This window comes from Mirounga leonina, unplaced genomic scaffold (assembly GCF_011800145.1).
Source record: "Mirounga leonina isolate KUSES-001 unplaced genomic scaffold, KU_Mleo_1.0 Mir_154, whole genome shotgun sequence".
Lineage (NCBI taxonomy): Eukaryota > Metazoa > Chordata > Mammalia > Carnivora > Phocidae > Mirounga > Mirounga leonina.
The window spans coordinates 45800032-45826206 of NW_023270389.1; the positions used below are offsets into that span (position 1 = coordinate 45800032).

Consider the following 26175-nt stretch of genomic DNA (forward strand, 5'->3'; position numbering starts at 1 on the left):
CAGTCCAAGAACCCAGAGATCATGACCTGAGCCAAAGGCAGATGCCCAACAGACTGAGTTACCCAGGTGCCCCAAGATCCTTTTTTTATCCTGTTCTTCAGTTCTACTTAATAGAATACTTTTGGGGGCACCTGGGTGGCTCAGTCGTTAAGCGTCTGCCTTCGGCTCAGGTCATGATCCCAGGGTCCTGGGATCGAGCCCCGCATCGGGCTCTCTGTTCAGCGGGGAGCCTGCTTCTCCCTCTCCCACTCTGCCTGCTTGTGTTCCCTCTTTCACTGTCTCTCTCTGTCAAATAAATAAATAAAATCTTTAAAAAAAAATTAGAATACTTTTGTTCCAAGTATATCAGTGTATATATGTAAAAGACAGAAAGGAATGATAATTTCCACTGAGCATATAGTATCAGTTTAAATATTCTACTTATGTGAATTAATTATGTTTGGGCTTCTTGTAGAACCACCTAGTCTGGAGGATGCAGGGAAGATGCTGAATGAGACCGTGGTGGTGAACAACCCCATTCAGTTGGAGTGTAAGGCAGCTGGAAATCCCTTTCCTGGTAGGTTTACTTGTGGACTCCCTAACTTAGTGACATTTTAAGATTTCTGGAAAAAGCTAAATCTGTTTATGAGCACAATATAGTAATTGCTAATAAAGGAAAGATTATGGAATACATTCCAAGGGTAAAGCAGTGATAAGGATATAATTAGGTGGATGGCATTTTTGAATTTTCATTGCTTCTAGCTGCATGAAATAATTTACCCATTTAAACAAGGTAGAAATATGTGAATAACTAATTGTCTTATGGTCCTTACTGTGGCCACAAAACCCCCAATGGTAGTTTTTTATACACTTATGTTGAAAAACATTTTTTTCTCTAGTTCAAATTGATTATCTTTATAAATCAGTCAATTAATGAGAATATTATTCTTTTTGTTGATTCTCATCACTGGTAAGTTATTAATATGAATCAATAACAATATAATTTTTTAGGCTAATAGTGTGTACAGTCTTTGGTTTTGATCAAATGCATAGACAAAATTTTTATAGATGACAGGAATATATACAACAAAAAGAAATAGAATTGGTTAAAAGTTTGCAATCAAACAATATTGATACATTAGAGATAACATAAAGAATATTTGCTTTATAATTTCATTTTCAGGACTCTTATATTGGCTTGGCTTTTCCTGTTTTTCCTAGGGTTACCTCCTCCTCAAAAATATTCTAAAGAGGTATTTAAACTGATTAAGCTTGAATGATAAGCCTAAGAATAAAGCAGTTCTTATTATTTTAGTTAACCTCCAATTTGGAGGCATCGAGCTTTAAAAGAAAAAATTTAAATAGATGGACTTCTTTCTTCTTCCCCCTGCAGTTATTACATGGTACAAAGATAATCGTCCACTCTCAGGTTCCACCGGTGTGACTTTCTTGAAGAGAGGACAGATCATTGATATCGAAAGTGCCCAGATAACTGATGCTGGCATATATAAATGTGTAGCCATCAACTCAGCTGGAGCTACAGAGTTATTTTATAGTCTGCAGGTCCATGGTTAGTGGCACTTCTCCTAGATTCATGCTGGGGTAAAAATGCATTCAAAATGATTAAGTGCTTCTATAAAATTTTAGTTGTGAATAGTGTGTTTTGTCATCTTTATTTAAAGATGCAGTGTTCTGAAACTGATGACTGTTTTTATTTCCTGATTCCTATTAAAATGCTCTAGTTTCCCATGCTGTTGAACTTCAATTTGCTTTAGATGAACTGTTGAAATAGTTATCAACAATCTTATCAGCTAATGACAATAACCCTCTTTGTAAATATTGTCTATCAAAATCATAGATTTGGTCAAACAAAGATTTTAAGTTATTACCTCTAATGATGCTTTTAAGACAATGTAGTTGTCAGGGATACAGTGGAGGAAGACACACACATACACACCCACACACACACACACCTGGAAATCAAGAAATAAAAGTGCACTCTGGCATTAAAAACTGGATTTCCTAAACAAAGTAGGAAAGCCTCCTTTTCCTCATCTGTAAAATGGAAATTATTGATAATTGGATAGCTGTGATTAGAATCTCAAATAAATGATGTTAAAGAACTCAAAACAAAACCATGAAAAACCCACATGTGGAAACACAACTGTAGACATTATATATACTACTCATTATTTTAGGTGAAATATTCTGTGATATTAATATATCTTACTTTTATTTACCTTTTTATTTCTTTTCAGTGCCCCCATCGATTTCTGGCAGCAATAACATGGTGGCAGTGGTGGTTAATAACTTGGTGAGGTTAGAATGTGAAGCCAGAGGAATCCCTGCCCCAAGTCTGACCTGGTTGAAAGATGGGAGCCCTGTCTCTAGTTTTGCTAACGGGTTACAGGTACTTTCTGTCATGTCTTAAGGGTAGTCTACCACCTGATTATTAAATACAGTATGAACAGGTAAACCTGTTAACAAGATTTGGAGAATAAGAATTAGCAAAGGTTATCCAAAAATATACACATTTATATCCATAATTACCATAGCCACACAATTGGGATTTCTAAACAGTTCTTTAAAAGCTCAGTACATCTAAGAAATCTTTTATTTCATATGTAGATACTATATTTTGACCATTTGTTTTACTTTCTACCTACCTCCCCATCCCCATTCCCTGCCACCAGCACAAAAGATACCTTGCACAAAGAAGTGTTCATCAACAACAAAAACAGTAATTTCCTCCTAAAATTTATATTAAAATGTTTGGAAACATTCATGAATTAGAGAACCATATAGGGTATATTTAATTTTACAAAAACATTAAGTAATAAAGTAAGAAAAATTAGAAAGGCAACATTATAGAAATGAAATTTGAATCTGAGAAAGCAGTTTAAGTGCTTCACATTGACTCAAAATTAAAATTATAGAAGCACACATATCTCCTTTAAAGTGTACTTTAATTTTATTTTGCCTAGTAGAGAACTTAGTTTTCCCACCATTCTACTTTAGTTTTTCTCAAAAATCCACTGCTCGAAGAATTTGGGACCATAGAAGATCTAGAGTTAATGTCAGTATTTTAGAAGTACAACTAGACCAATGGGATAAAAGAGCCATGAATGCGACTAATTAATTTATTTGGCTGCTACTTTGCTATTAATTATAACTTCTTACTTATCCTAACCAAGAAAACTAGAAGGAAGATTAGCTGCTCTTATTCCCACTTTTTCTCATCTTTTTCCCCTGGTGGCTTTTTCTCTCTCTGCAGTAAGGATGGGTGAGATTGGACCTTCACTTGACTTTGTACATAGGGACTTGTTTTCAGTGGTTATTTCCGAGTTTGGTTCTAGCTTTTCACAGGCTTCTTTCAAAGAGAGGATAAGAAGTAGATTATATGAAGCTTGCCCACTTTAAAATATCCAAGTGGAAAAATAAATAAAATAAAACATCCAAGTGGAAATCTTTCTGGAGGCAAATGTCAATTGATTAACCTCAGAAAATAGGAGAAAAAAGGGCTTTTTCTCAGAGGGGCATGTTGGCTATTTATCTTTCTTATCATTGAAAGGTTCTGTCTGGAGGCCGCATCGTAGCACTGACCAGCGCTCAAATCAGTGATACTGGGAGATATACCTGTGTGGCAGTGAATGCTGCTGGGGAGAAACAAAGGGACATTGACCTCAGAGTATACGGTGAAATATTTTAATAATTATTTCTGTTCTAATATAGATGTATTTAATTCCTAAAATCATTGAAGAAGTTAAAGGGAGTTGTTGACAATAAAGAACCATGAGCAATAGAAATGATTTTATAGTATCAATTCAAATCAAATTCTACCTTTCTGCTTTATATTTGACTTTGTCTGATTTTCCTTTCTCAAAGTTCTGAGAAATTAAAATGCTAGGTGTTGGTTTCATAGAATACTCTAAAGAGCATGACTATGGAGAGCAGTTTAGCAATTTGGAAGATATAATCTTCTCACTGAAAGGAGCATCTGTTCAAGTAGCTCTCTTGATCTATTCTACTCAAAGACTTGATTTTATTACTTTTATATTTATAATCAGCATATTTTGTAGTCAATACGATGTCTATGAATTAAAGGCTATTTGAGAAGCAAAAGTTAAGCATAAATTTAGAGAAAATTCAGGTTTTTTCCTACCTATGATGCAGCCATAAGGTACAAAAGGAAATGTCTAATTTTATCACAGCAGAAGTTCTCCTCAACAAAGTTCAATCCTAATTGACCTCCATTCGTAGGATGTGTTTTTCATTCCACATTTTAGTTTACCTTTGCATTTAGGGCTGTTTTAGGCTTTTTTCAGTGTCTTATTTGCATTATATTCCTTGGTCATGGAATAATGGAATTGTTTCCCCATGGCCCCTCAAAGAGTATCTGGGTTTTTCCTATTTTAATTCCAGTATAATTAACATACAGTGTTATGTTAGTTTCATTCAGGTGTACAATCCTCTCTAAGTCCCACCTCACTTCCAAGTAGTTCACTCCTATTCAAAATATATCTTTTTTTTTTTTACCTCCAGATCATGTCAGTTGACTCCTCTTTATAAGTTTGCCAAAAGTAAATGTAACAATTACAAGTAACTTATAAATCATAGTTTTTTAATTAAAAAAAGAAACCTTGTTACAACATGGCTAAATTACATATCTAATGGATCTTGAAAGTCCCAGTTGGCATTAGTAAACTACCAAAGGGCTCTCTATGCTCTCTCTTTTCTATTGCTTCTGCAGTAGACATGGGTCCACATCCAGCCTCCAGCTTTGCTGGTGCTCTGTGTCACAGATAACAGATGGGACTAAAATGTCTAACCCCAGGGAATCTACTCCTTCCCTTAAATCTAACTGGGTCATTTTTATGTTTTTATGTTTTATGTCATCAGTCAATCTAAGTATGTGATACAAAAGCTCCTTCAATAATTAGCAAGCAAACAGAGGGGTGACATGAGCATTTGCTGGGTTTTAGTCAGGACTGAAAATCTAGGATTGGCTCCTTCTGTTTCTACATGGGTTGGTGTCAAAAGTATACCAGAGAGGTGATAGAGAGTTGGTATTTTCCAGCAGTCATAAAAACTCACTATTTTTTATCATTTGCCAAGCCATTTCCATACCACCCTTTTGGTCTGAAAACTGGGATCTTTCTTCTGTTATAAAAGTCAGATGGTTAGCTAACATTTACATATGCTTAGCATTTGAATATAGGTGCACAGCAAGCAGTTAAAGAAATGTAAAATTTCAGACTCTTAATCTGAAATTAGTTTCCAATCTGTGCTCCCCTATTAGTATTATTTCCATATATTATATTCCTATATTTGTAGCAATAACCTTGACAATCTCGTGTCTCATTGGAGCCTAATGAATGTTCATCTCCAGTGACCAATCTCCCTTAGATTTACATTGTAGAGTATGGGGGTGATAAGAGGAGTAGACAGTGGATAAAATAGCTTTCCTTACAATTGCAAGAGTAGTTCATTAAAATATTTCCCCTTGGTATAAATTCAGGGTATATTTTACTATATTCTGAGGTGCTAAAACAAGAGAATTGGGTTTTGAAATGATTGAGATTCCCGTACCTTACTTAAACCTAAGCTCAGAGAACTTTGTTAGAGATCACACATGCTCCAGCATCTCAACAAGTGTAACCCTACAGCCGTGCTGATTTTGATAATTAAATTTAACAAGTATAATGCATAGGATGAGAAACAGACATGATAACCCCCTTCCTAAGCAATATAACCACAAAGCTAAGTAAGGATAACATCTAAGGAAGCTGAGATCTAAAGGGTAGAGACTCGTTCTCTTCTCAGACTAAACAAAAAGTTGGAAATGAAAGGACAGAAAACATAGAGGCATTTCAGTAATATATATCCTCAGCTATAATTAGATTTGCTTTTATTTATGTTCCTTAAGAAACAAATACTCTATTGTTTTTGCATTTTTCCTCTCAATTTAAAAAAAAAGTCTGGTTTCTTTTTGAACTTGATTCAACTCATTTAGCCATAAAGAAAAATAATTGGAGGAAAAATATTTAGAAATAAATTAACATTCTGCTTTCTTGAATTATTTCTGACTTTTACTTCTACAAGTAGTCGTAAAGAATTCATGCTTTTTTGTAAATTCTATAAATACTCTAAGATAAACATTTTTATGCAGTTACGGTACTTTTTTGTCCACTGAGACCGGACTTTACCTGAAATTACTTTCAAGCTGTTAAATTGGCTCTTTTATTTAGGACTTCCTGTGCTAAGACTGGTGAATGTATCTGTTTTCATAATATCTTAGAAAATGGCACTAATTGTGCTGATTTTGCTAGTATTATAGCAGTTTTAATCTCAGACTAGTTGTATATCTTTTATCTAATGTCTCACATATTAAAAACAATTCCACTGTTTTCTGGTCCCCATAGATTACTTTAAGCTTATTGAGAGCCAGATGTCTATGTGCTATTAAACTGAGCAGAATCAGGAATCTCTGCACAAAAGCTCCATTAGTCTATTCCAACTATTGTGCATGGCATTTCTTTGCATCATGACATCAGTTCCTTTGGATTTAGCACAGATCCTGCATCCAGAAACAGTACAAGAAAATGGCCTTTAGTTTAATGCCTTTCCCTCTGTAGGAGACATGGTAGCAGAGAAACCTCCTGGTTACAGAACTGCAGTGTTACTCATCAAAACCTATTGCAGTCATTGTCATTTTGCCACATGCTGCAGGATCCAGCCTGAAACAATGGCTAATGAACTATAATAACAATCCTTACCACAAAAATCTTATTTATATCAAAGCATTTGGCAAGTCCCTTAGGATTCATTTCAGTGCAGCTTAACCTTTCTTATTAAAAGAAAAAAATACTAAAAATATGGTACATTTCCTACAATCCTGAGTAGTTATGGGATTTAGTGAGAAGTGGCCAAGGAAATTCCTCTCTGTTTTTTCAGTGGCCCTTTATAACAGGCCTGATTTCATCGTTAGTTTGTGTTTTTTGAATTATTATAAATACAGTCCTGAAAGAGTCCTTGAGAGGTTATGGAGCAAACCCTCTCATTCTTGGCAGGACTGTACCTAAACCATCTGAGACAAATGCTTGTTTACTCTATATTTTAATACACCCAAGGAAAGGAGATTCCTTAGACTTCTCCAAGAACACATTTCAACATCTGACAAGCTTGATAGCCAGGGGATTCTAATTTTAATCTCATTAAAATCTCAACTCATTTCCTCTTTTTATGTAATTATATGTTATACAGCTGGTCACTGCTTTCATTTTGTTCTTTATTGTGTCATTTATCCCACATGGTCTTTATTCCATAGAAAGCTGACAAGGTATCATGGAAAACCAAAAAGAGCTCTAAACTGCAAATCAGAAGACTCAACTCCTAGCTTTACCACAAATTAGTCACATTATTTCAAATAAGCTATTGTCTGTCACCTACTTCGTGTTTTACATACCATGAGGTGGGGCTAGGTGGTCTCTTTCGATTCTATTTTTTAATTTTGCCTCTGTGTCTATAAAATTTATTTTCTTTTGCAAAAGATATAAAGAAATATCAAAAGTATATATGCTTTTAATTATTGTTATTTATTTCCAAAATGCTTCATGAGTAATTTATTACTTTGGAAATCTTAAGCAGTAACATCTAATTCAAAAAGTTTCTGAAATAAGCACTTGGTGAGAACTTCCAGTTCTAAAACTTCTTAAAGTGAAAAGTTAGTGAAAAGTATTTCTGTTCAATAGGAACATATTAATCAGTGATTTCTTAGTATTTGATTCTGAACCAAATGATGCAACGAGGGTATGTTAGAATTATTGTGATCCTACATCTTAAAAGAACTAATAAAGTTATTTGGTATATGTCCTGATGCTTAAAAAAGATAAAACAGTGTGTTGGCCTGTTTTATCCTGAGGGAAAACCCTTCTTTCACTTAGTTCCACCAAATATTATGGGAGAAGAACAGAACATCTCTGTCCTCATTAGCCAAGCTGTGGAGTTACTATGTCAGAGTGACGCTATCCCCCCACCTACTTTGACTTGGTTAAAGGATGGCCGCCCGTTGCTGAAGAAACCAGGCCTCAGTATCTCTGAAAATGGAACTGTGTTAAAGGTAAGCCTAGAGATTCATTTACTTCTTCTTATATTATTCCTAAGCTCATGGCTTTGGTTGTAAACATGCCTGTCTACAAGTGTTCTAATTTCATCTTGTAAAATTATAGGTACCCTTTTATTAATGAGGTTTGTAATATTTTAAAACTTTATGCTTAGTAAGATTTAGATATTTGTCTATCCATATTTGTAGCCAGAAGCCATCCAAAAATGCTTCTGGGAAAATATAGAACTATTTTAACGAGTGCTTCATTTTTAGTCATTCAACTACTCAGCAAATAAATACCCATTCTAGGTGCTCTGCATACGATGTGAAAAATAGACACATTTCCTACCCTCAGTTTCTTCCAAGTTTGCATAAAAAGATGAAAATTAACAGTTCCATTGAAAATGCAGTACGTACTGTAAGTGTGAGTTAATTACTATTTGGATGGTACAGGTAATACATTTTAGGAGGATAGTGAAAGGTGAGGCTGTGGTTGCCTGGAAATCTTGGAAGGCTACTTGACTTTTTATGTGTAGATGGGACAAAAGGCCTGATTAAGGAAAACAAGTAAGCTAGTGTGGCTGAAACAGGGAATTTAACCAAGTGAATATTTGGAAATAATATTGACAACGTTGATTTGAGTGAAATAAGAGCTAACATTGAAAACCAGTTTAAGGAATTGGGATTCAGGGGACATCTGGGTGGCTCAGTAGGTTAAGCGTCTGCGTTCGGCTCAGGTCTTGATCTCAGAGTGCTGGGATCAAGCCCTGAGTCAGGCTCTCTGCTCAGCGGTGAGTCTGCTTCTTCTTCCCCCTGCTCTTATGTTCTCACTTGCTCTCTCTCTCTCTCCCTCCCTCTCAAATAAATAAGTAATCTTAAAAAAAATACAAAGGAATTAGTATTCAGGAAGTAATAAGCTATTGGAATGTTTATAAAGTCCTCATAATAACCCTATTGAGAAATTGAAAGAATGGCTAAGTAATCTGCCCACAGTTACTAAGTGTCAGAAATGGGATTTGAATACAGGGAATTTAGCTTTAAAACGCATGCTACTAACCACTCTGCCACATAGCCTCTTGGTAAAGGAAGGTTATTACTGGCAAACAAAGGGAGTCTTGAGAAATGGATGATGGTATCAGCACATAGGAAGCTGAGAAGCTTATATAAGGAGAGCAGAAACATGGGAGAGAATGAGAGGGAATATGAAGCTGTGTGTTAGAGGCAACCAAGTAGAGATTTTAGGAATTATAATCTGTAATAGTGGAGCTGGGTAAAGAAGGAAAAGCTGGAAAAACTGGTGGAGGAACGTAGGATAAGTCAATTGAGCTATATAGGGGAGAAAAGCAAAAAGCACTGGCCATGCTCAGAGGCAGACCCAGAGCTCTAGAAATCAACTGGTAGTATTCTCAAACCCCTGCACCCCTGCTCTGACCAAATGACAGAGGGAGACAATTGTATGAACACAAGTCCCAGCACTGGGCGGGGAGAGCTATGTGTGATTAGAAATGTCTTGGCACATCTCAGAGTTTAGAAGTTGATTTCTTCAGGGCACAGATCTCAATAAGTTTGGGAAGCCAAAAGAAAGGTGAGGGTGAAGAAATCCTGGGATCTATTGAATTTCTACCACAGAGGCTGGCCAGGCACCCTGAAATGTGCAGGTCCCACTGAGGGGTGTACAGAGAGGACCTCATGGAAATAAAAACTTCTACAGAACTCAGACAAAATTGGTCAGTTAAGACTATCTTACCTGTGCATTTCCCAAAACAATTCATGCACATCCACAACCAGGTAAAGTAATAGATTCTTACCGTGTTATTTTGCCTGGAACACACTAGGAAATCAATACATCTTTTTTATTAAGTTTTTATTTTAATTCCAGTATAGTTAACATACAGTGTTTTATTAGTTTCAGGTGTACAATATAGTGATTCATCACTTACATACAACACCCAGTGCTCATCACAACAAGTGCCCTCCTTAATCCCCTTTACCTATTTCACCCATCCCTCCACCCACCTCTCCTCTGGTGACCATCATTTTGATCTGTATAATTAAGAATCTGTTTCTTGGCTTGTTTCTCTTTCTCTTCTTTTCCCTTTGTTCGTTTGTTTTGTTTTAAAATTTCATATATAAGTGAAATCATTTGGTATTTGTCTTTCTCTGATGGACTTATTTAATTTAATGTTATACCCTCTAGCTACATCCATGTTGTTGCAAATGGCCAGATTTCATTCTTGTTTATGGCTGAATAACATTCCATTCCTACATATATATGATATGTGATCACATATGTCAGATATATATATATCTCATATATATGTGTGTGTGTGTGTGTATTATAAAATCTCCATTATCCATTTATCTATCAGTGGGCACTTGGACTGCTTCCATAATTTGGCTATTATAAATAATGCTGCATAAACATAGGGGTGCATGTGTCACTTTGAATTAGTGTTTCTGTATTTTGGGGGTAGGTATCCAGTAGTGTGATGATTGGATCATAGGGTAGTTCTATTTTTAACTTTCTGAGGAAACTCCATACTGTTTTCCAGAATGGCTGCACCAGCTTGCATTCCCACCAACAGTACGAGAGTTTTGCTTTTTCCACAACCTTGCCAACACTTGTTCTTTGTGTTTTTTATTTTAGCCATTCTGACAGGTGTGAGGTGATACCTCATTGTAGTTTTGATTTGTATTTCTCTGATGATGAATGAGTCATGTGTCTATTGGCCATCTGTATGTCTTCTTTGGAGAAATGTCTGTCCATGTCTTCTGCCCATTTTTTAACTGGCTTATTTGTTTTTTGGGTGTTGAGTTGTATCAGTTCTTTATATATTTTGGATACTAACGCTTTATCATATATGTCATTTGCAAATATCTTTTCCCATTCTGTAGGTTGCCTTTTAGTTTTGTTTATTGTTTCTTTTGCTGTGCAGAGCTTTTTATCTTGATGAATGCCCAACAGTTTATTTTTGCTTTTATTTCCCTTGCCTCAGGAGACATATCTAGAAAAACATTGCTATGGCCAAGACTTATCAAAAAGAAAAGAGAAAGGCCCCAAGTAAATAAAATCACAAATGAAAGAGGAGAGAACACAACTAACAACACAGAAATACAAATAATCATAAGAGAATATTATGAAAAATTATGTGCCAACAAACTGGGCAATCTGGAAGAAATGGACAAATTCTTAGATTCCTAGATTGTAAACATACAAACTACCAAAACTGAAACAGGACAAAATAGAAAATTTGCACAGACCCATAACCAGCAAAGAAAATTGAATCAGTATTCAAAAATCTTCCAACAGACAAAAGTCCAAGGCCAAATGGCTTCCCCGGGGAATTCTACCAGAAATTTAAAGAAAAATTAATACCTATCCTTCTCAAACTGTTTCAAAAAATAGAAATGGAAAGAAAACTTCCAAACTCCTTCAATGAGGCTAGCATTACTTTGATTCCAAAACTAGACAAAAATCCTACTAAAAAGAATTACATGCTAGACACATCTCCAAAGGCAAGGGAAACAAAAGCAAAAATGAACTATTGGGACTTCATCAAGATAAAAAGCATTTGCACAGCAAAGGAAACAGTCGACAAAACCAAAAGACAACCCACAGAATGGGAGAAGATATTTGCAAATGACATATCAGATAAAGGGCTAGTATCCAAAATCTATAAAGAACTTATCAAACTCAACACCCAAACAGCAAATAATCTAATGAAGAAATGGGCAGAAGACACGAACAGACATTTCTCCAGAGAAGACATCCAAATGGCCAACAGGCACATGAAAAAATGCTCAACATCACTCAACATCAGGGAAATACAGATCAAAACCTCAATGAGATACCACCTCACACCAGTCAAAATGGCTAAAATTAACAAGTCAGGTAACGACAGATGTTGCCGAGGATGCAGAGAAAGGGGAACCTGCTTATACTGTTGGTGGGAATGCAAGCTGGTGCAGCCACTCTGGAAAACTGTATGGAGGTTCCCCAAAAAGTTGAAAATAGAGCTACCCTACAACCCAGCAATTGCACTACTAAGTATTTACCCCAAAGATACAAATGTAGTGATCCGAAGGGGCACATGCATCCCAATGTTTATAGCAGCAATGTCCACAATAGCCAAACTATGGAAAGAGCCCAGATGTCCATTGACAGATGAATGGATAAAGATGTGGGGTGTGAGTGTGTATATATATATATATAATGGAATATTATGCAGCCATCAAAAAATGAAATCTTGCCATTTGCAATGACATGGCTGGAACTAGAGGGTATTATGCTAAGCAAAATGAATCAATCAGAGAAAGATAAGTATCATATGATCTCACTGATATATGGAATTTAAGAAACAAGGTAGAGGATCATAGGGGAAGAGAGAAAAAAATGAAACAAGATGAAACCAGAGAGGGAGACAAACCATAAGAGACTCTTAATCATAGGAAACAAACTGAGGGTTGCTGGAGGGGTGGGGGATGGAGGGATGGTGTACCTGGGTGATGGACATTGGGGGGGGTATATGTTGTAATGAGCACTGGGTATTGTATAAGACTGATGAATCACAGACCTGTAACCCTGAAACAAATAATATATGTTAAGTAATTGAATTTAAATTTTTTAAAAGAGGAGATTTACAAGCCAATATCCCTGATGAACATAAATGCAAAAATTCTTGATAAAATACTAGCAAATGGAATTCAACAGTACTTTAAAAGAATTATTCACCATGACCAAGTGGGATTTATTTCTGGGCTTCAGAGGTGGTTCAGTATTCACAAACAATCAATGTGATACACCACATCAATAAAAGAAAGGATAATATCCTGTCAATAGATACAGAAAAAGCATTTGACAAAATACAGCATTCTTTTTTTTTTTTTAAGATTTTATTTATTTATTTGACAGAGAGAGACACAGCGAGAGAGGGAACACAAGCAGGGGGAGTGGGAGGGGGAGAAGCAGACTTCCCACAGAGCAGGGAGCCCGATGCAGGGCTCGATCCCAGGACCCTGAGATCATGACCTGAGCCAAAGGCAGACGCTTAATGACTGAGCCACCCAGGCACCCCAGCATTCTTTCTTGATTAAAGAAAAAAAAAACCCTCAACAAAATAGGGCTAGATGAAACATACCTTAACATCATAGAGGCCATATATAAAAGACCCACAGCTAATATCATCCTCAGTGGGAAAAACTGAGAACCTTTCCCCTATGCTCAGGAGCAAGACAAGGGTGTCCACTCTTGCCATTACTACTTAACATAGTACTGGAAGTCTTAGCCTCAGTAATCAAACAACAAAAAGAAATAAAAGGCATCCAAATAGGCAAGGAAGAAGTCAAACTTTCACTATTTACAGATGATGTGATATACTCTATGTAGAAAACCTGAAAGACTCCACGAAAAAATTGCTGGAACTAATGCATGAATTCAACAAAGTTGCAAGATATAAAATCAATGTGCAGAAATCTGTTGTGTTTCTATACATCAATAATGAAACAGCACAAAAAGCAATCAGGGAATCAGTCACATTTGCAATTGCACCAAAAATCATAAGATACCTAGGAATAAACCTAACCAAAGAGGTAAAAAATCTGTACTCTGAAAAGTATAGAACACTTATGAAGGAAATTAAAGAGGACAGAAAGAAAATGCTCATGCTCCATTCTTGGAGCATTGGATTTGTTCTTCCAATCCATTCCATGTTCATTGATTGGAAGAACAAACATTGTTAAAATGTCTCTACTACCCAAAGCTATCTACACATTTAATGCAATCCCTATCAAAATATCACCAGCATTTTTCACAGAGCTAGAATAAACAATCCTAAAATTTGTATGAAACCACAAAAGACCCTGAGTAACCAAAGTCCTGAAAAAGAAAAGAAAAGCTGGAGGCATCACAATTCTGGACTTCAAGCTGTATTACAAATCTGTAGTCATCAAGACTGAATGGTACTGGCACAAAAATAGACACAGAGATCAGTGGAACAGAGTAGAAAACCCAGAAATGGACCCAGAACTATATGATCAACTAATCTTCAACAAAACAGGACAGAATACTCAATGGGAAAAAGTCTCTTCAACAAATGGTGTTGGGAAACTGGACAGCAACATGAAGAAGAATGAGACTGGGACCATTTTCTTACATCATACACCCAAGTAAATTCAAAATGGATGAAAGACCTAAGTGTGAGACAGGAAACCATCTCACAGGCAGAGAGGAGAACACAGGCAGCAACCTCTTTGACCTCGGCCATAACAACTTCTTTTTTTTTTTTTTCAAGATTTATATTTATTTGAGGTGGGGGGAGAGCAGCAGAGGAAGATGGACAGGGAGAGGATCCCAAGCAGACTCCCCACTGAGCACAAAACCCGATTGGGGCTCAATCCCATGACCCTGATATCATGACATGAGCTGAAACCAAGAGTCAGACACTCAACCAATTGAGCCACCCAGGTGCCCCCATAGCAACTTCTTACTAGACAAGTCACTGGAGGCAGGGGAAACAAAAGAAAAATGAACTATTGGGACTTCTTCAAGATAAAAAGCTTCTGCACAGTGAAGGAAACCATCAACAAAATTAAAAGGTAGCCTATGGAATGGGAGAAGATATTTGCAAATGACATATCTGATAAAGGGTTAGTATCCAAAATATATAAAGAACTGATATGACTCAATACCCAGGGATGTCTGGGCGCCTCAGTCAGTTAAATGTATGCCTTCAGCTCGGGTCATGATCCCAGGGTCCTGGGATCAAGTCCCACATCAGGCTCTCTGCTCAGCAGGGAGCCTGCTTCTCCCTCTGCCTGCCGCTCCCCCTGCTTGTGCTTTCTCTCTCTCTGACAGATAAAAAAAAAAAAAAAAAAAAAATTTAAAAAAATAACTCAACACCCAAAAAACAAATAATCCAGTTAAGATACAGGCAGAAGACATGAATAGACATTTTTCCAAAGAAGACATCCAGATGGCTAACAGACACATGAAAAAATGCTCAATATCACCAAGGAAATACAAATCAAAACTACAGGGAGGTATCACCTCACACCTGTGAGAATGGCTAAAATTAACAACACAGAAAACAAAAAGTATTGGCAAGGATGTGGAGAAAGGGGAGCCCTCTTATACTGTAGGTGGGAATGCAAACTGATGCAGCCATTCTGGAAAACAGTATGGAGGTTCCCCAAAAAGTTAAAAATAGAACCACCCTATAATCCAGCAGTTACACTACTAGGTATTTACCCAAAGGATACAAAAATATGGATTCAAAGGGGTACATGCACCCCACTGTTTATAGCAGCACTATCAACAAGAGCTAGACTATGGAGAGAGCCCAAATGTCCATCGACTGATGAATGGATAAGGAAGATGTGGTATATATATACATATATATACACAATGAAATATTACTCAGCCATCAAAAAAAATGAAGTCTTGCTATTTGCAGCAATGTGGATGGAGCTAGAATGTATTATGCTAAGTGAAACAAGTCAGTCAGAGAGAAGACAAATATCATATTATTTCGCTCATCTGTAGAATTTAAGAAACAAAACAGATGAACATATGAGAGGGGGGGAAAAGAGAGAGAGAAACAAACCACAAGAGACTTTGAAAGAGAATAAACTGAGTGTTGATGGAGGGAAGTGAGTGGGGAATGGGCCAGATGGGTGATGGGTGTTAAGGAGGGCACTTGTTATAATGAGCACTGGGTGTTGTATGTAGGTGATGAATCACTGAATTCTACTCCTAAAACCAATATTGCACTGTACGTTAACTAGAATTTAAATAAAAATTTTAAAAAAAGAAGCTTACAAACCCAGTATAGGGAGAAGACATGTAATAAACCAATAATAAAGGTGTTATTTTACTGAACAATAGCCTAGCTATATAAAGGTTATCTATATTAAAGCCCTAAATAACTTATTCAGAAATTGTGTTTTCTTGTTATTTTATCTGAATTTTATTTAATTATATTTAAGAGGCCGTTCTAGACCTTCAGTCACTAATATTAATTAGATTAAAACAAAGTATGATATAGATGAAAATTGTTGAATTTTGATTTAAGTGTTGAATGTGGATGATGGGCATATAGTCATATGCTTTACTATTCTCTTTCCTTTCTATATGTTTGAAAACCTTTAGAATACTCATGAAAAATAAGAAGTCACAAATAACATTAATAGAAAAACTCCAATTATGAAATAGAAACTGAGGTTTCAAAGCATGGTTTTATTTTTAGATTGAAGAGGCTCAAGTTCAAGACACTGGTCGTTACACTTGTGAGGCAACAAATGTTGCTGGAAAAACTGAGAAAAACTATAATGTCAACATTTGGGGTAAGTGTGATTATATATAATTAAAGATCAGTTATAAATAGGTTACTGTTAAAGGGATTTAAAGAAGGACTGGGATGTTCAGATCTGTATTTGGGGAATAAAACAGATAAACTCTAGTAGTATTTAAGAAACTGAATTAACAGGATTAATTGATTACATGGATAGGTGTGAAAAGAAGAAGAGTAGAGGATGGATGTTGTTGTGGGTTGGCCAGCTGGGCCATGTGGACAGCAGTGTCCTTCCCTCAGAAAAGGAACAAAGGTGCCTGGGTTCAGCTGTGGGCAAGTCAAGTTTGAAAGTGCCTCTGATGTATCCAGGTTGAGATGTTTAGTAGTCAGATACAAAACTCTAGACCTCAGATGGGGTCTGCATTACAGATACAGATTTGTAAGTATTTGTGTCAATGGAAGCCATGGGAGTAGAGGAGGGTAGAATTGAGGTTGGAGATGGTGTACTTATAGTGATGGCAATCTATGTAATTGTCATTTTCTTCTGCAGAACTTTCCATCTGTGGTATGGGAGATGACAGAGTAAACTAACTGTAGGGTTCATCCAGAGGAAGAGTGTTGCAAAACAGGAAGGGCAAGAGGGCATGGCAGTTGAGATTATTGGCAAAGGAGTAGTTGAAATTATTGATCATGAAATCTAAGCTGGATGGAAAAGTCAGTAAACAAGAGTAGGCAGCTGGATTGGGAAGTTTCTGAGAGATGAAAAGACTTGAGATTCAGTTGGGTCGATGAAGTGAGAATTGGGAATAATTGAGTGAAAGCTATAAGGATGGAGCAGTAGGAGAAATATTCTAGATGATGAACATGGTGGAGAAAGGGATGAGCAGATCAAGGAAGTGAGTAGCCACGGTGGTCAGTCTGGATATACATGCAGATGTTGTGTTCATACAGAAGAATGCCAGGTCTCCATGTGAAGGAGAAAGATAAGAACAAGTACCAAATTGCTCAGTGAATAGAAAAAGAATGGCAGGTTCACAGATGATGGTGAGGGAGAAAGAGAAGTAACTTGGTGGCATGAGCCTCAAAGGAGGAGGTTTTCACATGGGGGCAGTTGAAGTTGAACAATGACTGGAAGCTACATTGATGGGGGAGGAGGATTTTCCCTCCTCAACTCGCAGGAGTTTGGGAGAGCAAGCGTCTGCCACCTGATAATATTGCAGCCAGAGAAGCATCTTGAGAGGAGAGTTCAGCCAGCAAAGGCAGACTTGGCCTTCTTGAGAGGAGCGTGGGTAGTCAGGGTTCACATAAATGTTCCAAAGAGAAACTAGAGGACAGTGGGGAGGCAGGCTGTGCATTCTAATAACATATCCATTTCTTGGATCAAACCCCTGTGTCTGTCCTTTACCATAATGTTGTAAGCCTGTTTTCCAGTTCCAGCAGCTAAGACATCAAAACTGGCTGAGGGGCGCCTGGGTGGCTCAGTCATTAAGCATCTGCCTTTGGCTCAGGTCATGATCCCAGGGTCCTGGGATCGAGCCCCGCATCGGACTCCCCGCTCGGCGGGAAGCCTGCTTCTCCCTCTCCCACTCCCCCTGTTTGTGTTCCCTCTCCCGCTGTATCTCTCTCTGTCAAACAAATAAATAAAATCTTTAAATAAAAAAAAAAAACTGGCTGAGCAGAAAAGACAATTAAGTGTAAATTTGGTAGGTGCTTTAGTTTTCTGATGCAAAAAGTCTAATTATCTACACTACATTAGCTTCTGAATATTTTGTTAATTAAGTTTCTATCTGTGAAAACGGGAAGTCTGCTAATAGGTATTTTTCTATGTCTTACGGTTGACTTTTAATGTGGTATCGATATGTCAACCTCAAGGGCTAATTATTTCCTTATGTCATTTGAGTGGGAATCTTTTTTTTAAAATGTAAAGGAAATTTAATGTAAAGTTAATGTAAATATAATATTTTTTCATTTTTTCATCTTTCAGTGCCACCAAATATTTATGGTTCTGATGAACTTGCTCAACTTACAGTCATTGAAGGGAATCTCATTAGTTTATTGTGTGAATCAAGTGGTATTCCGCCCCCAAATCTCATTTGGAAGAAGAAAGGTCAGTTTTCATCCTCAACATTTATAAGATTAAAATAAATGTTAAATGAATCTATATTTTGTTTGACAAACATACCATTTTATTAACAAACTTTTCTGGGGTTTTCATACTAAAATATTAGATAGAATGATTGCTTTATATTAAATGTGTAGCATGTGATAACTTCTACACTATATAGCTGAAAATCTTTAATTTTGAAACTGTTCTCCAGAAAAAAATTAACTTTCTGTATTAGTTGATTACTTTATAATCTAATGCATTATAGGGTGGCTATAATGGTCAAGAATCTACCATTCAAAGAATTCTTTTATCTTCTTTAGAATAAGCTTTAAAAAATATTTTCTATAACATTTTTGCTGTATTTGTGACAGTTTTGCAATGTATGTTAAGACTGAACTCTGTAGTTAAACAAATTTTCAATTTATTCATTAATAAATATTTATTTGTATCCATTAAGTATCAGACAGATAATCTATATTTTTAGTTGATTTTTTTTAAGATTTTATTTATTTATTTGAGAGTGAGAGCAAGAGAGATGGGAGAGGGAGAGGGAGAATCAGACTCGCCACTGAGCAGGGACCCTGACTCGGGGCTCCATCCCAGGTGAAGGCAGACCTTTAACCCACTGACCCACCCAGGAGCCCAATATTTTTAGTTGATTTTTTTTTTTTAAGATTTTATTTATTTATTTGAGACAGAGAATGAGATAGAGCATGAGAGGGTCAGAGGGAGAAGCAGACTCCCCGCCGAGCAGGGAGCCCGATGTGGGACTCGATCCAGGGACTCCAGGATCATGACCTGAGCTGAAGGCAGTCGCTTAACCAACTGAGCCACCCAGGCGCCCTTTTTAGTTGATTTTTAAAATCATTTTGTTTTATTGTTTTAAGATTTTACTTTATTTTTCTAAGTATGCTTTCAAATGTAATACTGATTGAAAAAAAATTTGCAGAAGATAATCTTTTTTTTTTTTTTTTAAGATTTTATTTATTTATTTGACAGAGAGACAGTGAGAGAGGGAACACAAGCAGGGGGAGTGGGAGAGGAAGAAGCAGTATTCCCACGGAGCAGGGAGCCCGATGTGGGGCTCGATCCCAGGACCCTGGGATCATGACCTGAGCCAAAGGCAGACACTTAACGACTGAGCCACCCAGGCACCCCTGCAGTAGATAATCTTGATAAATATCTCCTCTTCCTCCTGCCTCTCCTCTCCTGCCTTCTTCTCCTTCTTTTTGCATAGGATTATTTTACAGTGTCATCTGCCTTTTAGGTTCTTGAAATAAGATGTAAATAAACGTACTTATCAGAGTATGTACACAAAATGTTATATATTTTTGCTTCATATTCTGGCATTTTGTCTTCTTTGTAGGCTCCCCAGTGCTGGCTGATTCTGCAGGGCGAGTCAGAACTTTATCTGGAGGCAGACAGTTACAGATCTCAGTTGCGGAAAAATCCGATGCAGGGCTGTATACGTGTGTGGCATCAAACGTTGCTGGAACTGCAAAGAAAGACTACAGTCTGCAAGTTTATAGTAAGTTATTGATTAGCCAGACTTTCTTTTAATCTCTCTGTCTTTCCTTTTGCTTTTTCTTTATATCTTCTAAGATACATTCAAGGTAGTATGGTTATAATATACCTATCATAAGACTCACAAATTTAAACTGTGCTGACATAAACAAAGAGCAATTGCTTATTTCTGTCTGTTATTCATTTAGCAATACAGCTGTGCACTCTGCATCAGCATGCTAATAGAAGACACATCAATATGGTTGTAATGTATCGGGGGCAGGATAGTGGATGTGTGGAATGGGGAGAGATGGTGTTGTATCATAGGGTATATTTGCAAAATGTAAAACTATCTTAAAGAATATTTAATTTATGTAAGATTTGAAAGTGTTTTAAATATTCACATTATCTCATTTAACCTTTACATGAACTATGATATGAAACAAAATTATTGCCTCCACTTTGCATATGTAGTCATCTAAGCCCAGAGAGGTTTCCATGACTGACCAAGGTCACCTGACTTGATTGTAGTAGGACTGGCACTAGAACCCAAGATTACTAACTAGCCTATGTTTCTTCCCCCACACACCTATGTATTAGAATTGGTCTAGTTTTGGGCGCCTGGGTGGCTCAGTTGGTTAAGCGACTGCCTTCGGCTCAGGTCATGATCCTGGAGTCCCAGGATCGAGTCCCGCTTCGGGCTCCCTGCTCAGCAGGGAGTCTGCTTCTGCCTCTGACCCTCCCCCCGTCTCATGTGCTCTCTCTGTCTCAAATAAATAAATAAAATCTTAAAAAAAAAAAAAAAAAAGAATTGGTCTAGTTTTTCTTCTTAGAATTAGTATCAATTAGGTAAATACAGCTACAAAACTACAGAATAACTGGTGATCAGTGGCTTAACCAATTAGAGACTTATTTTCTCACATAATGAGAAGCCTGAGGTTGGCAGTCCCTGGAGTTGGTCAGAACTTTATTCATATAAAGACAGGAGAGCTAGGATTCTCCTGCTCCTACCTATGTGGTCTCAAGATCATTGCTTCAACTGTGGTATCAAGTCCACATTGAAGGCAAAAATAAGGGTAAGGAGTGGTATGTTTTCCTTTCATTGGGACAGCAAAAAAATTCCCAACCCATTCCCCTCATCCCCCACGCCCACCAGGCAGACCTTTATTTAGATTTTATAGGCCTGAATTGATTCGTGTGGCCACCTCAATTTTCAGAGAAGAATGAAAAACAGTCTCAGCTTTCCATCTCCTGTAGTGGAGTGTAGAAGGAAGAAAGGAATTGATTGTGAGCGAGGCTACCGTATCTATTTTAATGTTAGTAGGAAGGCTTCTGTAAATTAGGGCTATGAAAGATAAGTTCAAGTATTTGTATAACTTGTTAAAAATCAGGGAAATTAACAAACACAGAATTCTTTTCTTACTGTGTTTAAAGCTTTATTCTAAGCATGAACACATTTAGAAACATTGGAGAGGAATTCTACCTCTCAATATAGCAATGCTTTGTCTGTTAGCCCTGGGTCTTTTCTTTAGTAGTTAATATTTCGACATAAAAAATGAGTTTAACTTTGGCTGATACGAATTCTTATGCAAGACTTGAAGCAGACATTTCCTACTTTACTATTTTTTTCTTTTCTTTTTTTTTTTTTTTTTCAGTTCGACCAACTATATCCAATAGTGGCAGCCACCCTACTGAAATCATTGTTACTCGAGGGAAGAGTATTTCCTTGGAGTGTGAGGTGCAGGGTATTCCTCAACCAAAAGTGACCTGGATGAAAGATGGCCACCCTTTGACCAAGGGAAGGGGAATGGAAATATTGGATGAAGGTCACATCCTTCAGCTGAAGAACATTCATGTATCTGACACAGGCCGTTATGTGTGTGTTGCTGTAAATGTAGCAGGAATGACTGACAGAAAATATGACTTAAGTGTACATAGTAAGTATAAAGAAGCTCAATAAGTCTATTCAGTGGCCATTATAATCTATAGCATCCTGGATGGGAAACATAAGCCTTAAGAGTTGCATCTTTTATGTATAGTCTATGATTTTCTGCATATGTACCTTTTCTCTGGACCAGTCGCATCACTTATCCTTTTATGCTTGACCTCCCATTTCTTACCTTGCTGAAACAGGCATATATTGGAAATTCTCTTAGAAAAGTACATAGTAAAGTAGATTTAATTCTCTAATTGTCTTCTTCAAGTACTTTTGAACCAGTGCTATCCTAAGTAATATTCCTTGATTCTCTGTTTTCCAGATTTGCTGTCTTGGTTAGTATAAGCCTTGGTTCCTTAGAATTTACTGACTAAACATCAGTTGCTCATGAGTTGTTCTGAAGTTAGCTTTAATATTCTAATTAATGAGTCATAAATGTCAATAGGAATAGACCAAGCATACATGTACTTAGGGACAGTTATTTGTATACATATAATTTGAATTGCAATTTTAATTTTTTCTTTTTTTTTCAGTTTATTTAAACTAAAAACAAAAATAGTTTGCCCCTCCCCTGACTGTTCTCTGTACCTATGAACTTGGTGTGTTTGTTTTGTTGTTTTTTTTTAATTTTTTTTATGTATGGTGTAAGATAGTGGTCCGGTTTCATTCTTTTGCATTTGGCTATCCAATTTTTCCCAGCACCATTCAATGAAGAGACTGTCTTTTCCCCCATCAGATATTCCTGGCTTCTTTGTTGTAAAATGATTAACCATATATGAGGGGGTTTATTTCTGGGCTCTCCATTCTGTACCGTTGATTTATGTGTCTGTTTTTATGCCAATACCATACTGTTTTAATTACTATAGCTTTGTAGAATAGTTTGAAATTAGGGAGTGTGATGCCTCCAGCTCTGTTCTTTCTCAAGATTGCTTTGGCTATTTGGGGTCCTTTGTGGTTACATATAAATTTTAGGATTGTTTATTCTATTTCTGTGGAAAATGCCATTGGAATTTTAATAGAGATTGCATTACTTTGGGTAGTATGGACATTTTGACAATATTATTCCTCAGTCCTTTTATCTGTGCCTTCTTCAGTTTCTTTCGTTATTGTAGTATTCAACACACAGGTCTTTTTCTTCTATGGTTAATTTATTCCATGTATTTTATTCTTTTTGATGGAATTGTAAATAGGATTGTTTTCTTACTTTCACTTTATATGTTTCATTATTAATGTATAAAAATGCAATAGATTTTATGTATTGATTTTGTATCCTGCAACTTTAATGAATTCATTTATTAGTTCTAACAGTTTTTGGATAGAGTCTCTAGGAATTGCATTTTTTTTTTTTTTTAACTCACGGGGGCTTGAACTCACAACCCTGAGATCAAGACCTGAGCTGAAATCAAGAGTCACATGCTTAACTGACTGAGCCACCCAGGTGCCCCTGCAATTTTTAAATCTACAGAAACAATGATAAATTTATAAGACACAATCTTATAACTTCAATTAGGACATGCACAAAGTCCAGTATTAATATCCTGTAGTTTGCAGCAAATATGTTAGCCAAAGCTAACATAATCAGAATGTAAAAGAGAAGAAGTTTTAATATTAAGCATCTTTTTTGTTAGAATATTTTAATTTTTAGGATTAGATTTATTTGTTAGAAAATTCTGCCTATAAGAAGGTCATGAATCCGTATTAGAGATTTACCAGACAAGCTGAGTGACTCATAGAAAATCATTCACCACCAATAGAATAACAATATGAAAGTCCTTTACTGCTATGAGTGGGGAAGAAGCAACGTTTTTACTTCCAAGAATGTCACACTAAAAATATTGCTACTTCTAATAAGCTTATTGTTTTAATTGCTTATTTTGCTTATTGTTGACCAGGAAATGGAAGTCATCTTATTAACCATAGGCTGTTGAGGATTTGGTGTTTGATATATATTAGATAATTTCTTTTCCTTTTCTTATTTGTTCTACCATACAGCCCCTCCAGCCATCACAGGAAACCATGGGATACCGGAAAATATCAGTGTCGTGGAAAAGAACTCAGTATCTCTGACTTGTGAAGCTTCAGGAATCCCCCTGCCTTCGATTACCTGGCTTAAAGATGGCTGGCCTGTCAACCTTAGCAGTTCTGTGAGAATTCTCTCAGGTATTAGAAATTTTCATACACTGATAACCTGGTTAGCTTCATATGGCCACAGTTTCCCCTTAATTTCTCTGTATTTTATTTTTTTCCTTTTGATCTAGTTGCTTACTATAATGCTGATCATGTTAAGAAAAAAATATTTAGAAAGGCATGAAAAGCTACATGAAAAGGAGGGGGGGGATCTTGAGATATCTCTAGATCCTCTTTAAAAAGAAATCTTGGCACTTGCTTTTTACTTAAATCATGGGGATGTCATAATATTCATGCTGCAATGAGTACCAACCCACTTGAAAAGTGAGGATGAAAAGAAGTGCTGAAATTAAAGCCAGAGTCTAGAATGAATCAAGTTATGTAACAAATCTCCATTAACCAAGTATTTCATCTGAGTGAGTTTTGTATTTCCAGGATGGGTTAGTTTCCTGTGAGCTAGGACTTTATCATTATTGTAAAGAGGATATTCAGCTTATTCTTCATCTGATTATGTGAGAAAATCTATGAGCTTGTTAGTTATGGAGCAGTGCAAGCATGAAGAGAGGGTTCTTGGGGCCATGGCACACGAGTCTGGGCTTTGCCCCTTTAGCAATGATTTGGATACAGACCGAGAAAACAATCTTGCCAAGCTGTGGTTAATAAAAGGCTTGGACACTTAGAAGAATATCTAATGTGTTGAGTGAAGGCATCTGAATTCAAACACACCTCACCCTGGAACGTTTGAGTTAAACCTAACAAAATGAAAGTTAAATAAACTGCTGCACTTACATTTTAAAAAAAAAATGATGAGGGGTGCCTGGGTGGCTCAGTGGGCTAAGCCTCCCACTCTTGATTTCCTCTCAGGTCATGATCTCATGGTTGTGAGATCGAGTCCTGCATTGGGCTAGCGCTGAGCAGGGTGTCTGCTTCTCTCTCACTCTGTCTCCCTCTGCCCCTCCCCCTGATTGCACTCTCTCTCTTTCTCTCTCTAAAATAAATAAATCTTAAAAAAATGATGAAAATTTGGGCAACCTATAGCTTCAGAATTCTTCATATAAGAAGATCTCTGAATTGTGTTTGTTATTCAGCATGCATTAACAGTGTAATGTGGTTATCAAGAAAATAAATACAATATTTCACCACATTAATAAAATATATTTTCATGAATAAAAAAAGGAAGAGACCAATTGAGACCAACTTACTCATTAGGAAGACTAGAGGAAGGATTTATTGACAATATTTTCAAAGAAGGATAACCATGATGGTAAATTATTGCAAAATAATTTATATTTCTGATTATATTTAACCTGGAAAAATAAACTCTATGTAACCTTATAACCGGTTACATAGTGAAAATTAAATTTAAATACTTGAAGAACCAGGGCACAGAAAAGGATTACGTTGGTTCTGTCTAGTTCCAGAGGTTAAAAGCAATGCCAGTGTATGAAAGATTCTAGGGACAGACTTGGGTCTCAGTATAAGCAACTTAAAAAATATTTATATTGTTTAAAGTCAAGATGAACTATTTTTAAGAGTAAGTGACCTCCTACCTCTAAATTTGTTCAAACAAAGTTTAAATTCCCACTTTTGAAGGCTTTTTCTGAAAAGATCCTTTCCTAGTGTTTGAATTAGGTCTAAATATCAGAAGGTCCCTCTCTTTTTTCAAGATGTTGGTCTATAAATGATAAGAGCTCGATGAAGAATATATATTGTTTTTTTTTTTTAAGATTTTTATTTATTTATTGAGAGATAGTGATAGAGAGAGAGCATGAGAGGGGGAGAGTCAGAGGGAGAGGTAGACTCCCCGCTGAGCAGGGAGCCCGATGCGGGACTCGATCCCGGGACTCCAGGTTCATGACCTGAGCTGAAGGCAGTCGCTTAACCAACTGAGCCACCCAGGCGCCCAAGAATATATATTGTTATACTTATTTCCTATAATTCTCACTAGAGTCATGATCTCAAGCAAGTTACTTAACTTTGCTAACTTGCATCTCTTCACTTATAAAGTGAAAGTGTTAATAGAATTTGCCTCTTAGGGTTTTTGTAAAGATGAAATGGGTCCATGTATGTATGTAAAGCAGTTAACACAGCACCTGCTTATATGGTAAGCATCCAATACATGTTTGCCATT

At 36.6% G+C, this 26175-nt stretch overlaps 1 protein-coding gene across 2 annotated transcripts in view; it reads left to right on the forward strand.

Moving 5' to 3' along the window:
- HMCN1 (hemicentin 1) overlaps window positions 1-26175 on the forward strand; it is a 482021-nt gene that overhangs the window by 320075 nt on the left and 135771 nt on the right. For both annotated transcript variants that reach the window (XM_035010675.1, XM_035010676.1), the window contains exons 37-46: window positions 455-556; window positions 1373-1549; window positions 2238-2389; window positions 3551-3674; window positions 7923-8098; window positions 16327-16423; window positions 18356-18478; window positions 19845-20006; window positions 21637-21918; window positions 23910-24077. In XM_035010675.1, coding sequence (XP_034866566.1) covers window positions 455-556; window positions 1373-1549; window positions 2238-2389; window positions 3551-3674; window positions 7923-8098; window positions 16327-16423; window positions 18356-18478; window positions 19845-20006; window positions 21637-21918; window positions 23910-24077 — 1563 coding nt within the window. The remainder of the gene's footprint in view (window positions 1-454; window positions 557-1372; window positions 1550-2237; window positions 2390-3550; window positions 3675-7922; window positions 8099-16326; window positions 16424-18355; window positions 18479-19844; window positions 20007-21636; window positions 21919-23909; window positions 24078-26175) is intronic.